This window comes from Sarcophilus harrisii, chromosome 1, assembly GCF_902635505.1.
Source record: "Sarcophilus harrisii chromosome 1, mSarHar1.11, whole genome shotgun sequence".
In the NCBI taxonomy this organism is placed as follows: Eukaryota; Metazoa; Chordata; class Mammalia; order Dasyuromorphia; family Dasyuridae; genus Sarcophilus; species Sarcophilus harrisii.
This window is the reverse complement of record NC_045426.1, coordinates 273026076-273042251: the sequence shown is the minus strand read 5'-3', so window position 1 is coordinate 273042251 and position 16176 is coordinate 273026076. Positions and strand designations below refer to the sequence as shown.

Genomic DNA, 16176 nt, shown 5'->3' with positions numbered 1-16176 from the left:
ACTTTGTTTTATGGTGAAGTTTTATTTTGGTTCAGTGGGGCTTGATTATATTATTATTTTATTATCTACAGTAGCAGTAGAGATCCTTGTTGGAGGTATCCTTATACAATTATCCCTTCCTCATTATGACTTTATTCATTGCAGTTTCAATATATTGTGGGTCAACATAAGAAATTAAATGGTAATTTTGGAAAGTTTTGTAGAAGCCACAGATAATATGCAAAGGCCAACAGATGACCTAGAAAAAGTTTGACAATTCAGAAATGCATAATATATATGCTTAGTACTGTTTAGTATCAACTCAAATTTTATAATGAGGCATTGAAAACACCCCATTAAAAAAAAGAAAAAAATTCAGACTTCTTCTCTGGTATAGAGGGCCAAAAATTTTTTTATGAAAATTGTCCAGGTCATGGGTGTACTGCATCCCCAATCTCTGCAATGTGGAGGGGTTAATTTATAAAATTAGGCAGTGTGTCATTGTGAATATAAAGCTAATCTCAAAAGCAAGAAGATTTGTGTTTAAGTCCTCTTGATGCCCGAAAGATTCCAATCTTTGATTCCCAACCCCGCCTAGCTAATGTAAATTACCCTTTGACTCACAAATCCTGGTCCCTTTGAATTCCAATAGAAGGTCGGGACCTGTCCCAGCCCCACCTGGATCTGAGCCAAATTTGAGGCTACACCCCAAAGCCCCTCGAGCTAAGTCTCCGACTTAAAAGGGCCACACTGGGAACCCCTCTTTGCAGATTCCAAACATGGTCGCCATGTGAGGACCCTCTGTCCACTGGACCCTCTGTCCAGTGCCCTCCTTATCTCTACCTTCACCTATCTCCTACTTCTAAATTCAGTAATAAACCTCTTTTATTAATCTAGCTCTCTGGGCCAATAAATGCTTTTATTGGGAATTCCGCGCCGCCGCTCATATACCACCATATCCTTGCGCCCAATCCAAGGGGGTTGCAGGGGAGCTCTGTTTGACTCCCTATACCCCAAACCTGCCACTAGACCTTAACTAAACCCTAATTTCATTTAGGTATCCCAAATGTAGACCTCAACATGTGGTCTACACCTCACCATTTGGTTCCTGACCTCAACACTGTCCCTCTTTCCTCCTTTCCCTCCACCTCATTTAACCCCGTTTATAAATCTGGAAATTTGTAAATTGGATTTTAAAAATTCAATATTATCTTTACTATTTTGATTCAAGAATTTTAGTCTTGAAACTAGTCAATACTGCATCAATTATTTAAGTACATATTTTAAAACTATGAAAAAGTATAAAATGATCAAGAGAAGCAGTACAAAAAGGAAGAGAATTTTTTATTTTTTTAAAAACAAAATTTAAATACAAAAGCATTGTTAATCAGCATTGGATGTAGATTGTTTACCTCAAGCTAATTCAAAACGCTTTGGATGTTTTGAATGTTTAATCTTGGCAGCAGCAACAGCTGAGAATGTAGTGATAAATAAAAGTCATAAGACACTACTGATGTGATTCTGCAGGATTCATTCACACCCATGACTCACACATCTTTTGAAGGCTTGGAACTTTTAAATGTTGCCAATGACTGGGACACATCAGATGTGATTGTTTTAAAACACAGCTGTAAAACCTCAGTCTTAATGCCCCTCTTCATAGAGCTGTTAGATTAATCAAGTTAATGGAATCTTTAATAGTGTGGTGTTCCTTAAAAAGCCTTGAGCTGGAAAACCTGGACTCATACCCCTGCTTTGTTACCAAATAGTTGCATGACCTCTGGCCAGTGACAGCCTCTGTGAACCTCAATTTCTGTGTAAAAAGAACAGGTTGCACCAAAGGCTAAGATCCCTTTTCAGTCTTCCATAATTCTTTTTATCTTATGGATGCTGCCCTTTCCTACAAAAAGAAGTTACCACAATGTAATGTTGCCTTAAAGGATGTATCACAGGGAGTATATACTTTAGTAATATTGTCTGGAAATTAATAATACATGGCAACTGTTAGTGGAAGGGTCAGGTCAGAATTTTCCCCAGGAACTTAATAAGTTTTTTAATATTGAGATTTGCTCCTAAAATAACATAAAAGTAAGACCTAATTTATTTGGCATTAAAAAATAGGGTGTTCCACATGAATGAATTTTCCAGTTAACTTCGGATTTCCTTGGAAAGCACCAAAAGATAGATAGAAACTGGACTTACATGATTTCATTGGGATAGGGAATTCCCAAGTGAAAAAGCTCCCCCTCTCAATGTAGGTTGACAAGTTCTTTGCAATTTATAGTCTCAAAGGATTGCCATGGGCGGAGGTGTCAAACTCAGGACCCACTACCACAATGTACTGGCAAAATTCCCGAGTACGGCTGAACCCATATTAAAATGTAATTGGGAAATGCTTAAGGAACTCAAAACACAATACAACAAAGTGTTGGCTTGTAGTTGTCTGAGTCAAATTTAGGCCAAAGATCTGTTTGTATTGTACACTGATACTACTGGCCTAGAGCAATTAGAGGAAATGATACTCTGTGTCAGAGATGGGATTCAGGTCTTCCAGGCTCCAAGGCTAGCTCTCACTCTACCTGGCCATGCTGTTGTTTTCAGTCACATCCTACTCTTCATGACCCCATTGGGTTTCTTGAAAAAGATACTGGAGTGGTTTGCTATTTCCTTCTCCAGGTCATTTTACAGATGGGGAAACTGAGGTAAATAGGGTTAAGTGATTGGCCCGGGGTCACACAGTGTTTGAAGTTGGATTTGAACTCAGGGAATTCCAGGCCCAGTGCTCTATCCAATGCCTAGCTGCCTCTACCATGTCATGCTGCTTCCCATAAACACCAAAGCTAGTTTTATTTTAATCATTAATGGTGGGACTTATCATAGCTTTTATTAAAAGTTGAAAGTTGTAAGAGAATCATCTCTTCCAGCCTATTCATTTTACAGATGAGAAAATTGAGACCCAGAAAAATGAAGCGACTAATCTTAGGATCTAGGGCAGTTAGAGACTAGGCAAGTCACTTAACCCTGTTTGCCTCAGTTTCTTCAATTGTAAAATGAGCTGGAGAAGGAAATGGCAAACCACTCCAGTGTATTTGCCCAAAATGAGATCACAATGAGTCAGACATGACTGAAATGACAAACAACAAATCTTAAGATCTAAGAATAACAGATTTAGAGCTTAAAGGAACATTAGAGGCATGTTCTTGATTTTCAAATGAGGTAAGAGAGGCTCAGAGGTGATGTGTTTTTAAATAAAAAATATAGAAGTACATGGCAGAGCTGAAATATAAACCCAGGCCCACAGACTTGAAATCCAGTGTTCAGGCCATTGTACTTTGCTGCATCATTTAGCATTTTCTGGATGACTCAGGGCCATAATGATGAACATCAGCTATGATATCCTGCTGTAATACATTGATGCCTACACAGGATATTAAATTATGCAGGGAGATTTGCTCCTATATTAAACAGTCCTGAAATCAGTGCTTTATAAATTCTAGTGTCTGTTTTCTAGGTTTCTGTCTCTTTCCTCACTATTGGGTTTGTCACCCTAGTTTCTCATTGCTGTCCGAATGCCTGCTTTTAGCACCTCCCTCCTTCCTAATTTACTTCTTCGAATCTTCTATAAGCACACAAGTAAGATAACTACATTTTTAGAATTATGTCTAAAATAAGAGAAAAATGGGCTTCACGTATAGGTCTTAGAAGCTTGCCTATGAGTAACATTTATTAACTTTTGTACATGGACATTTTGATATCTCTTTATTATCTTTATTTGATTATTCCTTGGCAGAACTAGACAGAACAGAGAGAGAGAGAGAGAGAGAGAGAGAGAGAGAGAGAGAGAGAGAGATAAGGTAATTAACTACATAGGCTACAATATATAGGGAATCAGGGAGGTTTGGGGCAAGGAAGAATTGCTTTATTGAAAGACATGTTTTTCCTTTATTTTGAACGATGATTTTAAAAAAATATTTTGAGTTCCATATTCTTTCCCTTCATTTAGCACCTCTCTTATCCAATTGAGAAGAAACATATCAATTATACATCTGAAATTATGCAAAATGTATTTTCATGTAGACATGATTTTTTTAAAAGCAAGAAAAATAGAGAAAATGAAAAAATATGCTTCAATCTGTAATTCAAGTTCATCAGTTCTCTCTTTGGAGGTGGGTAGCATTTTTCATCAGGGAGTTCTTTGGAATTGTCTTCTATTGGTAGAATGGTTAGGTCGTTTATATTTGATCATTGTTACAACATTACTATTACTATGTTATTCTGGTTCTCACTTCATATTGCATCTATTCATATAAGTCTACCCATTTTTTTCTAAAACTATCCTGCTTATCATTTTTCTTCCTTCTTCCCTCCTTCCCTTCCTTTCTTCTTTCTTTCCTTTCTTCCTTCCTTCCTCCCTTCCTCTCTCCCTCCTTCCCTTCCTTTCTTTTTTCTTCATTCTAGTTGTATTGGTTTTCTTTGCATAAAATCTTAAATTTTATTTTACTTTTACCATTTTACTTCCTGTGATCTTCTCTATATTGTTTGGTTATAAATTTTTCTATTATTCATAGTTCTGACAAGTACATTTTTCCATGCTTCCCTAATTTATTTATATTACCTTTTGTGTCTAAATCATCTATCTTGGGTATGTGGTGTGAGATGTCCATCCATGCCTAATTTCTGCCAAACTGCTTTCTAAGTTTTCTTAACAATTTTTGTCACATGGTAAATTCTTGCCCCCAAATCCAAATCTTTGGATTTATCAAATACTAAATTAGTATGGTCATTTACTGTTGTGAATTGTGTACCTAATCTATTCCACTGATCTACCACTCTATTTCTTAGACAGTACCATATTGTTTTGATGATTACCACTTTGTAATATATTTGGAAATCTGGTATTTCTATGTTGTCTTCCTTCATATTTTCCCCCATTGATTCCCTTGATATTCTTAACCTTTTGTTCCATAAATAAATTTTGTCATTTTTTTCTAGCTCTTTAAAATATTTCTTTGGTAGTTTGGCATAACACTGAATAAGTAAATTAAGTAGAATTATAATTTTTATTATATTGACTCAACTAACCTGTGAGCAATTAATATATCTCCAATTGTTTAGATTTGTATTTGTGTGAAAAGTATTTTTTAATTATTTTCTTATTGTCCCTGGTTTTGTCTTGGCTTCCAAATATTTTATATTTTCAGTAGAATTTCTTTTTATCTCTGCTTGCTGATTTTTGTTGGTAAATATAAAAATACTGATGTGGAGTTATTTTATATCCTACAATTTTGCAAAAATTGTTTGTTTCAAGTAGTTTTTAAGATGATTCTCTAGGATTCTTGAAGTATAATATCATATCATCTGCAAAGATAGTTTTGCTTCTTCATTGTCTATTTTTATTCCTTTTTAAAAAAATTTTATTGCTATAGCCAGCATTTCTAATATAATATTAAATAATAGTGCTGTTAATGAATGGGTATTCTTGCCTCATTTCCCTTCTTATTGGAAACGCTTTTAGCTTATCCCTATTAAAAATAATGTTTACTCTTGATTTTAGATACTACTTATTAGTTTGTTATTTCTATGCTTTCTGGTGTTTTGTAATAAGAACAGCTGTTCCATTTTGTCAGAAGTTTTTTTTCTGCATCTCAGTATTATTAAATGATTTTTCATTGTTGTTATCTACATGGTCATTATGGTTATAGTTTTCCTAATACTGAACTAGTCCTGTATCCTGGTGTAAATCCCACCTGGTCATAATGCATGATCTTTGTGATAAAATTGCTATAATCTCTATTGCTAGTATTTTTAAAAAAATAATTATAACTTTTTATTGATAGAACCCATGCCAGGATAACTTTTTACAACATTATCCCTTGCACTCACTTCTGTTCCGATTTTTTCTCCTCCCTCCCTTCACCCCCTCCCCCTGATGGCAAGCAGTCCTATACATGTTAAATATGTCACAGTATATCTTAGATACAATATATGTGTGCAGAACCGAACAGGTCTCTTGTTACACAGGGAGAATTGGATTCAGAAGGTAGAAATAACCCGGGAAGAAAAACAAAAATGCAAAGTTTTCATTCATTTCCCAGTGTTCTTTCTTTGGGTGTAGCTGCTTCTGTCCATCATTGATCAATTGAAACTGAGTTAGATTTTCTCCTTGTCAAAGAAATCCACTTCCATCAGAATACATCCTCATACAGTATCGTTGTTGAAATATATAATAATCTCTTGGTTCTGCTCATTTCACTTAGCATCAGTTCATGTAAGTCTCTCCAAGCATCTCTGTATTCATCTTTATTGCTAGTATTTTGTGAAAAAAAATTGCAACAATATTCATTAGAGAAATTGGCCTATAGCTTTCTTTATGTTTTTGCTCTCCATAGCTTAGGTATCAAAACCAGATTTGCATCTTAAAAGGAATTTAGTAGGATTCCTTTTCCTGTTTTTCCAAATAGTTTGTATAGGATTCAATTAATTATTTTTTAAATATTTGATGGAATTCACCTATGAATCCATCTGGTCCTTGGTGATTTTTTCTTAGGCTTTTCCTTTATTGCTTTCATTTTCTTTTTCTAACATAAGATTATTTAAGTATTCTTTTTTTTTTTTTTTGTTAACCTGGGCAATTTATATTTTTATAAATATCCATGTATTCAATATGCCAGTTTTACATAATTAGGCAAAATACTCCCAATAATTGCTTTAATTTCATCTTTATTAATAGTGGATTCAGCCCTTTTCATTTTTTGGTACTGGTGATTTAGTTTTCTTTTTTTCCTTTTAAGAAAAATCAAATTAAACAATGGTGTATCTATTTTATTCTTTTTTTTTTTTTTTTAAGAAAACAAAACCAGCTCTTATTTTAATAGTTCAATAATTATTACTTTCAATTTTATTAATATCTCCTTTGAGTTTAAAGATTTCTATTTTGATGTTTAATTGGGAATTTCTAATTTGTTGGGGTTTTTTAGCTTTTTTATTTGTATGTCTAATTCATTGATCTGTTTCTCTTTTGTTGATATAATTATATATATATATATTATATATATTTAGGAAAGATATCTTTTCATGATTTTATAAATACACATAGTACTAATGTCAGGAAATTTCAGTTCTGTGGCACAATAATATTTATTTTGTTATAGGTCTTATGGAATATTTGTTGAATTAGATTTATTAAAGGGCACAAAGATTCTAGAAGATAGAGTAATTGGTTAGTTTAACCAACCAGAATAAAGGACTCCTTTCATATATAATAATAATATTTGTAAAATTCAAGTTCTATTGATGCCCAAACCAAATACAATGGAAGAGAGTACTAGAATTGAAGTCAGTTGATCTGAGTTCAAATTCTAGCTAATACTTTGTACCTATGTATTTTAAGTCAAGTTACTTCACATATAAAGGCCTTAGTTACTCCAATTTTAACATGAAGGAGTTGAACTAGATGATCCAAGGCCTCACCAACCCTAAATTTCTCTGTATGACAGAAATATAGGGGCATGATTTTCAAATGTTGCCTAGTAGAAAGAAAACCTTGTTCCTGCTTCTGATTTTTGGTTGGATAATCATATTCCATATTTGTGAAGTTGCAGGATGAATGTTCTTTGGTTGAGATGTAACTATTTTAAAGATGTCTTGTTACCACCTCAGTGGTATAGGTATAGGTAACACCTATAGGGTTTTGATCTGCAATGGGCTAAATTGCTGGATGTCTGTACAGAGTCCTACACATAGATAGTGAATGATGTCCTTCCTCAATAGTGAAGGGCTGGCTACCATACTACCTGAGGAGCTAACCTGTCTAGGTTGGAAAGCTCATGTGCCAGTTAGGAGTGCGGTCACTCCTTCAGTAGCTGCTGTACATTTAGCAAATAGAGAAAATAGAGTAAAATAGGGAGTCTCAAAAAAAATCTTGGCCTTTAGGCTAAAATAGGGTATCTCAAAAAAGAAAAAAAGGTGTATTGACCTTTAGACTAAGCATATAGATAATACAACAGGTCACATTTCTGTAGTTCACCGTCTTGTTTGGGCAATACTTTATTGGTCTAGGGATTTATTCAGCAAGATTAAAATGTCTTAATATCTAATAATGTTGTATGAAAATCTGATTACTACTATTCAGAACTCTTTTACTTTAGTTTTACAAGTGGACCTACTTACAAGGTCTCCTTAACTTTAATTTGATGGTTTTGATATAATTAATTCCCCTTGTGCCCAAGGACATACTGTATCAGGATCATTCTAGCTACTCTTTTGATTTGTTTTTAGTGTCTTCCCTTGGTCTCTGGCTAGACAGTAGTTTTTTTTTTTAATTTTAATCTATTTTTGAATTAAAAAAATATTAGGGTCTTTTGTGTTTATCAGTTATTTCTTGTTATCTTTCTCCTTCTACTATTAACTCTTCCATTTAAAGAAAAAACAAATAAGGAAAAATAATTATGGTGACTACATGAGACAAAATATGTAACATATTGCTCTCCAAATTCCTAACTTTTCTTAGGAAAAGAGGAAAATATTTCATTTCCTTTTTAAGTAGGACCATTATCAGTTTTTCTTTTTAATAGCAGTATTTATAAGTGTTTACAGCATTTTTATTTAGGTTGGATCTTTACTGCTCAGGCTTTCTTGCCCATTTCAAACAATTCTTGTCTTGGTTTTTGAACTCTGAATTTCTGCTCTGGTTATTAGGTTGAAGCACCCTTTATCTATGACTTTGTGCTTTATTTGGGGGGAGGGTGTGAGTTAAGGGGTGAGTTTAATGGAAATGTTCATCCCAGGTCACAGAGTGGGTTCAGGGGAAATAATGGCCTTAATCATTTAGGTACTGTTAATCTTAGCATTGTGCATACTTATAGTAGTCCCCACATCCTGGTAGCCTCAGCTGTTCATCTGGCTCTTCTTTCAGGGTTTCTGAGCTTTTCTCTTGTCACCGTTTGAATTGGCTTTGTTTTTGCCCATACAGCAGCACTGAGACATGCAGCAAGCAAAATGTGGCCCGTGTCTTTCTACCAAAAACTAAACGTGAAATTAATGACTCTCTTCAAAGCATCCTGCAGAAGTCCACAGTAGAACAGCGACAATTAGCCAAACTTATTTTTAACCCTCTAAGGAATATTGTATGAATTTTTAAAAAATTATTTGCACAAATTTAAAAAAATTTAAGAAAGCCCACAGGGTGGAAGGATTCACATGGGAAATGGAAGGGAAAATGTTCAGTGTTTACCATCCATATTTATTATGTGGTCATGCCATGGCTAGTTATTCTGGGGAGGAACAGTTCACTGATGATGAATAAGTCATTTAGTCAATAAACATTTGTTAAAGTCTTTCCAAAGACAGGGACTGAGCTAAGCCCCGAGGATCCAATGAAAGGCAGAAGACAATCTGTGCTCTTTAGGAGCTCATTCTAGTGGGGGGAGGTAACATGCAAACAATTATGTACAAACAAGAAATAGGCCAAATTGGCAAAAACAGAAGAAAAGCACTAGGCTAAGGAGAATTGGGAAAGGCTTCCAGAAGTGAGATTTTAGCTGGGCAAAGATGGGGAGGGAGAGGATTCCAGGCCTGGGAGGATGGCTGCTAAAAATCATCTGAGTGCTGAGATGTAATGTGTGAAAAATCATTGCTTTTCTCTACTGGAATCTCGAAGGTCTAAGGGAGTGAGAAAGTCATGTTCCAAAGATCCAGCTTTATGCTGAGTGAGTGAAACTTAAAGGAGGAAAAGTAGTTGTTGAATGACAGTAGCAGAGGTGATAATAAGGACAAGGAATCTGCTGGTGTGTTGTGTGTGTGTTGGAAAGTATGAGAGAAGATACAATCTTGCAGGGTGACAAGAGATGGAGCGTCTCCCTAGAAAGGAATGTAAGAATAAGATGATAATGACAGAGAATTTGATGATAATAGAGTAGGGATTCAGGTTACACAAGGGATAAAAGTCACCAGTAAAAGCCTTGATTACTGATTCCTCCTTTTCCCCCAACACATATTGCTCTCAGTTCTCCTGCTTCCTCAGGCCAAGTGAAACAAGCCTTGGCAATATGGGAAGCCACAGTTCAGGGTGGGACAAGGCAGCATAACACATGTGTGAGGGACTGAGCCAATTAGGTGAAGTGACTGGAGCCCATGGGAGAGAAAGAAGCACCCCATTCCCCAGATGTTGACATCTAAAGGCCTAGTTGTTCCATGACTGGTTCAGCTGTTAATCTGCATTGAGGTGTTAAAACACTCATAGTAACCTAATTAGTTCTGATGGATGGGGCTCTCTTCAACAATGAGATGATTCAGGCCAGTTCCAATGGTCTTGTGATGGAGCCATCTGTACCCAGAGAGAGATCTGTGGATTACAACATATTTTCACTTTTTTTTGTTGTTATTTGCATTTTGTTTTCTCATTTTTTTCCTTTTTTGATCTTATTTTTCTTGTGCAGCATATTTTTGGAAATATGTGTAGAAGAATTGCACGTGTTCAACATATATTGGATTACTTGCCATCTAGGGGAGGGGTTGGGGGCAAGAGAAGGAGAAAAAAAATTGGAACACAAGGTTTTGTAAGAGTAAATGTTAAAAATTATCCATGTATATATTTTAAAAATAAAAAGCTTTATTTTAAAAAAAAGATAAAGCTTCTTAGACTTAACCTTGATGAGAGTAAAGTATCTAAATTTTATATCTCCCCCAATCAGTACACTGCTTTGCATAAAGTAGTCATTTAATTGTTATTGTTCAGTCATCTCGAGTGATTCCTCCATCTTGACCTCATGGTCGATACCTGCCAGTTCTGTCTATGGGGTTTTCTTGGCAAAGATACTGGACAGTGCATTAAGGCAAGCACAGGTAAAGTGACTTGCCCAGGCTCACGCAGCCAGTGAGTGAGGTTGGATCAGATCCTGACTCATGTCTTATCCACTGAGCCATCTAGGTGCCTCCAGTAATTTAATAGCTCACATCTAATAGTAATAGCATTTAGCACTTGTCTTCTAGTTATTTTCTTGGGTGTAATAATAGTGAGAGGCCTCCGTAGTATTGGCATCTCCTTTTCCACAGACAAGAGTAAAGTTGAAAAGAACTTTGTCCATGGTTCAAAAGGAGGAGGACTGGTCCTATTTTGACCAGTTCTTCTTTAGTTAAAGGAGACTAGAAAGGTGAAGTGGTTTGCCTGAGGTCACATGATAATGAAGTAACAGTTAGAACCTGAACTTGGAAGCCTTCTGAGTCCAAGCCCAGCATTTCCTACTTTTCTAACCTCTCTTTCTTTTGTCTGCTGGGCTGGCTCCTCCTCCTCCTATTTCTTAACAATGCTTGTCCTCAATGTTCTATTCTTTAGCTTTTTCCCTGCTGGAGGGCTGTTAGAATCAGAGCCCCAAATAAATGCTTGGCTTGCATTCATAATAATTTCCTACTTCAAAGGCAGGAGGTCATGGGAACCGATGGGCTGGACCTAGTTCTGCTCACTGTGAAGAACATGATTACCAAAGTAGAAAGGACAGGAACCTTGGAAAAAGTGATCTTTTCAGATTATTTTACAAATAAAAAAGAGAAAAGTCAGTTTGCTGCACACTCCATATTTAGGGAAAAGATTTGAAAAGATGAAAATCATGGCCCCAAATTCTAGAGGTGAAATTAGCCCAAGAACTTTGGGGATACTTTCAAGGTGAACATTCTGACAACACAAATCATTCCAAAGTATAAAGGAAATTTTCTAAAGAAACTAAATATGAAGAGGGAGCTTTTCATAACTGATGCAGTCAGTTTATATTTCCTAGAGTAAAAGGTTATTATACCTTATATATATGTAAAAATATGCCATATCATAAATAATAAAATAGCTGAGGAAATGCCAAGTACCCTCACACTTTAAGACCTATTTAAATTTGGTGTGGCTAGCTATTGTAACAACAAAAATATCACCAGTTGCTTGACAGAAGTCTCCAAGTGGAAACTTGAGGATCACTTGCAGGGAACATTGTAAAAGGGATTCATGCATCAGGTTGAATTAGATCAAGATAAAACTCAAATAGGAATCAGAATGACTAAACTGAATAGAAGGATCTTTGTGGGCCACATACTTAGTTTTAAAATATATTATTTGTGTTTTGTTATATATTTTTCAATTACATTTTCATCTGGTTTGAACTTCAGACCTCATGTTTGACACCTCTAGACTAAATGATCTCTAAAATCTATTTCAATTCTGATTTGTTTTATTCATGGCCTGAGATCAGCCAAAGTAGATGTATGCACATTGGTACATTGTTGGGAGATCCTATGTAACAATATGCTTCTAACCTTTCTCTTAATATCTTGTTTCTGACCATGATCCACAAATTGGGTATAATTCTCTGTATTTCTTCAATGCAAAAAACAAACAAACAAACAAACAAAAAACATTCATTATCCTCTCTTTTCCCATTTAAAAGTTGCCTATTGCTTTGAAGCCAAGTTCAGATTCTGTAGCTTGGCAAAGACCTGAATGCTACTCTCTTTTAAATAGAGTGCAACTCTAAGTAAGCTACTTTCTAATTCTTTGTTTCCCAAAGTAGATTAATTTTTCAGAATACCAGGCAGTTTTGATGTCTGCCAGTGTTCTTGTGCACAAGCTGAAAAAAATTAGGACTTGGTTAAGCATGTGTGAAAAGATCAGCAGGACACAGTGTTGCTAAGTGGAGTAAGCTTTAACTTGTTTCTAGTTTTGTGCTTATATGAGTGTATAAAGATGATGGACCAGAAAACTAAGAAGTCAGTTTTTACATTACATGATGGATTACAATGTTCAAAATATTCAAGAAGAGGTTTTAAATACCTTTATTAATTTTATCAAATTCATAGGGGGAAAGAAAAGGCTTTGTAGGAATTTAGCAGCAAAACTCAGTGACTTCTACGGTAGAAGTCGAGCACATCAAAAATCTAGGCTGATGTTCAGTAACATGCCACATACATCATAGTAGCAAAGGCAAGCAAATGCCCATTCTTTTCCACGCTTGTCCTTTCTCTGTAGCTATTTCTAAAGGCAGGTTTTTCTGAACCCTTAAGCAATGCAGAGGACTACTTGTTGAGGCTAATTAGCTCACTGGAATTGCCTGTGTTGCTATTAACACTAATGTCAGGTGTCCAAACCTTGTCCAGGACCAGTATATTTTGGACAGGTTAAAAAGCAGTGCCATTCACTTATGCTCCATAACCACAGACCATGCTCAGCCATGCCAATTCACCCAAGACTGGCTAATTCTACTTTATGCAGGGGAACCCCAGAATAGAGAACTAAAGCACAATTCCTCCTTATTAGGTGAAATAAATACTGTCTTTATAAACAGTGCCCTCCTCTGTAAAGAAGGGCATATGGTAAGTTCTGTATGAAGTATAATGAACAGCCAAAAATGCTAGTAGCAACACAAACTAACAAGAGTTAATTTTCACTTGAGCTTCATTTTCTCCCCCTTTTGGGGGGACATGTGGGGAGGCTTTTATCTGTTTAGGACTGATTACTTTCACAAACAACCCAGCTCTGTCTTTGGCTGTCTTTCCTGTTTGGCAGAACAGGGGAAATCACCTGGATCACATTCTTGCCCAGATTGTGACATACAAGAAATGAATCTCCATTGACCTTGTTGTTGTCCTCAGCGATATCCTGATTTTCTTTGGGGGGTGGGAAAAAGGTGTTGAATTGTGAAACTGAAATCTGCCATATATTTCAGTAAAACTTCCTCAAAGCTACAAGACCTGAAAATAACACTTTTGACCTTTACCTGAAATGAATCTGGGAAACAAACTCAGTTTGAAGGTTTTTGATATGATGTTTTAAACTTAATGCTAGGAAGTGCATAAAGTACTCATTCCCCAAACACAAGTACATTGTAAGAATCATGTCTTATATTTGTAATGTCCTTATTAGAAAGTGTTTCCCCAGTGTCTTTTTTTTTAATGAGTCTTCTTTCTGTTACAGTGAAATGCACTTTAGAGGATGAAGAATCTTCTACTCTGCAGTCTGAATCAAACCCCATTAGACGCTCTGAGCAAACACATGCTAGCATCTTCTTCCGTTTCTAAGTCTTAGACATAAGAGTTCCCTGTATGCTGGCAAAATGAAATGTCACTGATGAACACATCAAAAACACAGCTTTATAGGCAGGTGTAATTGATTGAGTACAAAATTACTCTCATTTTTCTCTGGAGCTTTCCCCCAAACAGGACATTTCTCTTTCAGTCACTGGTCTAAATGTTTCCCTTCTGTGGTATAAAACTGTTTCTAAAAAACAGAGTGACATTGCCAATAGATAATGCAATCCAGTTATTAGCAGTGTGCTATTTTCCAGTTTTCTTTAAGCATTCAAATCTGTTTTCCCATCTTTTTAAACTGAGATTTAAAACCTGGGAATTCTGGTTTTCTTTCCCTGAAGCTACATATAGTTTTCAACAAGAATCTGCTCATTTTAAACTCTTTTGCTATTGAAGTAGTTAATTTCAAAAGAGAACAACTTTTTTGGGGTCATGACAATCCTTAACATTTACTAGAATCTATAGAGTACAAATGAAAGCAACAAAAAAAGAAGAGACCAGCCAGAACAAGGTTTTAGCTAAAACCTCTTGGCCAAAAGTATTGGGGACATCTTTAGTGCCCTGCTAAAATTAACATCTAATCCGCATTTATTCTCCCATTTGTAATATCTGAGGTCACTGCATCTAAACTGCTGAGACTACCCATAGGACCAGATTTTGACGAAAAATGTTAGTTTTAACAAGTTACAACAAACATTGTACGTAAATAGTAAAGCCTTTATTTTTGTTAAGAACAGCATTTTGAAAATAAAACATATCTGCCCATGCTTTACAACCTTCTTAATTTGTATTCTTATATACAGTCATTTATGGTACACATTGATTGTCTTGAAAATTTTCTAAAGGTGTTCTTTGTAAGTATTCAATGGTCAGCAGCGGGATGGGGAGGGACAGGAAAAGTACATTATAAAACACACATTAATACATTTAATAAATATATATTATCTATCAAAAGTGAGCGTCTGCTCTTAATCAATTAATAAAAAGCACCTGCTGGGTAATCCTGTAAGCTGGTATAATAAGTCGAATCATTTGATTATAAAAGCTACTATGTTCCCTTTTTTGCACAGCTTTTGGTTAGGCCAAAGTCAGCTGTCATCAACCAAGAGATGACCTGGTTAATTCTTAGTGAAAAAGGTACCCTTTTCAAGGACAATTAAGCAATACCTTTTTCCAGAATCAAGGGGATGCCCCCAGAGGCCATAGTGTGCACAGAACTCACAACTTCATCTTATTTCTCTTAAACCATGGAAGAACCACATTTTAAATACTACAACATTCTGTCACAAAGTCAAAGTGTTGTAGAGTTTCAGAATTGCTGTTCTCCATCTGCAGAGAGGTGAAAACTGGGATGAATCCAGTCTTAACACCCAAAAGGGACATGGTGGCTTTTATGGCCCCAGAGTGGCTTTTGATAACTTAATGCTAAAAGATTTATAATTTGTGCTTACAATTGTGTGTTTTAATCATGGACGTGCAACTTGTAGGTCATTTTACCCAAAGTTAAAAATAAACACGTCTTGTTTACACAAATAATAACCGGAGGTGCCATAATAAACAGAGATGCTTTGTCACACTTTGCTTTCTGGGGCAGTTGCTATCACAGACCAAGGCCAGGCAAAGATCTTTGTACGAGTCATGTGAGGTTATTAGGAAAACAATGATCCTCTCTTTTCTGGGATTACCACTTCTCCACCCCAAATTACAATTTATTAGCTCATTCCCATCTTTAAACCCTGCCAAAAACAGAACCTTAAAAACACATCTGATAACTGTCTGAAAAAAAATTGTCCAAGGACTATAAACACTTTCATTTTTATTGTAGTGAATGTTACTTTCCAGCAGTAGCATTTACACAGAGAAACCACTCCTGCCATCTAGGCCATAGTCACCTTAGACATTTTGATAACAGCTTAGAGGAAAGTTACATCGTTAATGGTTCCTTTCTGAAAGTGAGACTTTTTTTGCAGGCAAATGTCACTGTTGGCATTCTACAACTCCAAATGACTTCATAGAGCTGGGATAAGTAACCATTTCCTGGCACAAGAATGTGTAACACTTGTTTTTAATTGGATTAGACTGAGGCATTAGGAGATTTTTTTATTTTTAGAATAATGGGTTCTGCATGCAACATCC

At 35.6% G+C, this 16176-nt stretch overlaps 1 protein-coding gene across 1 annotated transcript in view; it reads left to right on the top strand.

Moving 5' to 3' along the window:
- IQCK (IQ motif containing K) overlaps positions 1-15812 on the top strand; it is a 129928-nt gene extending 114116 nt beyond the window's left edge. Inside the window, exon 9 of the mRNA XM_031942607.1 lies at positions 13928-15812. Within this exon, the coding sequence (XP_031798467.1) occupies positions 13928-14031 (104 nt within the window). The 3' untranslated portion in view covers positions 14032-15812. The remainder of the gene's footprint in view (positions 1-13927) is intronic.
- Positions 15813-16176: the final 364 nt, after the last annotated feature.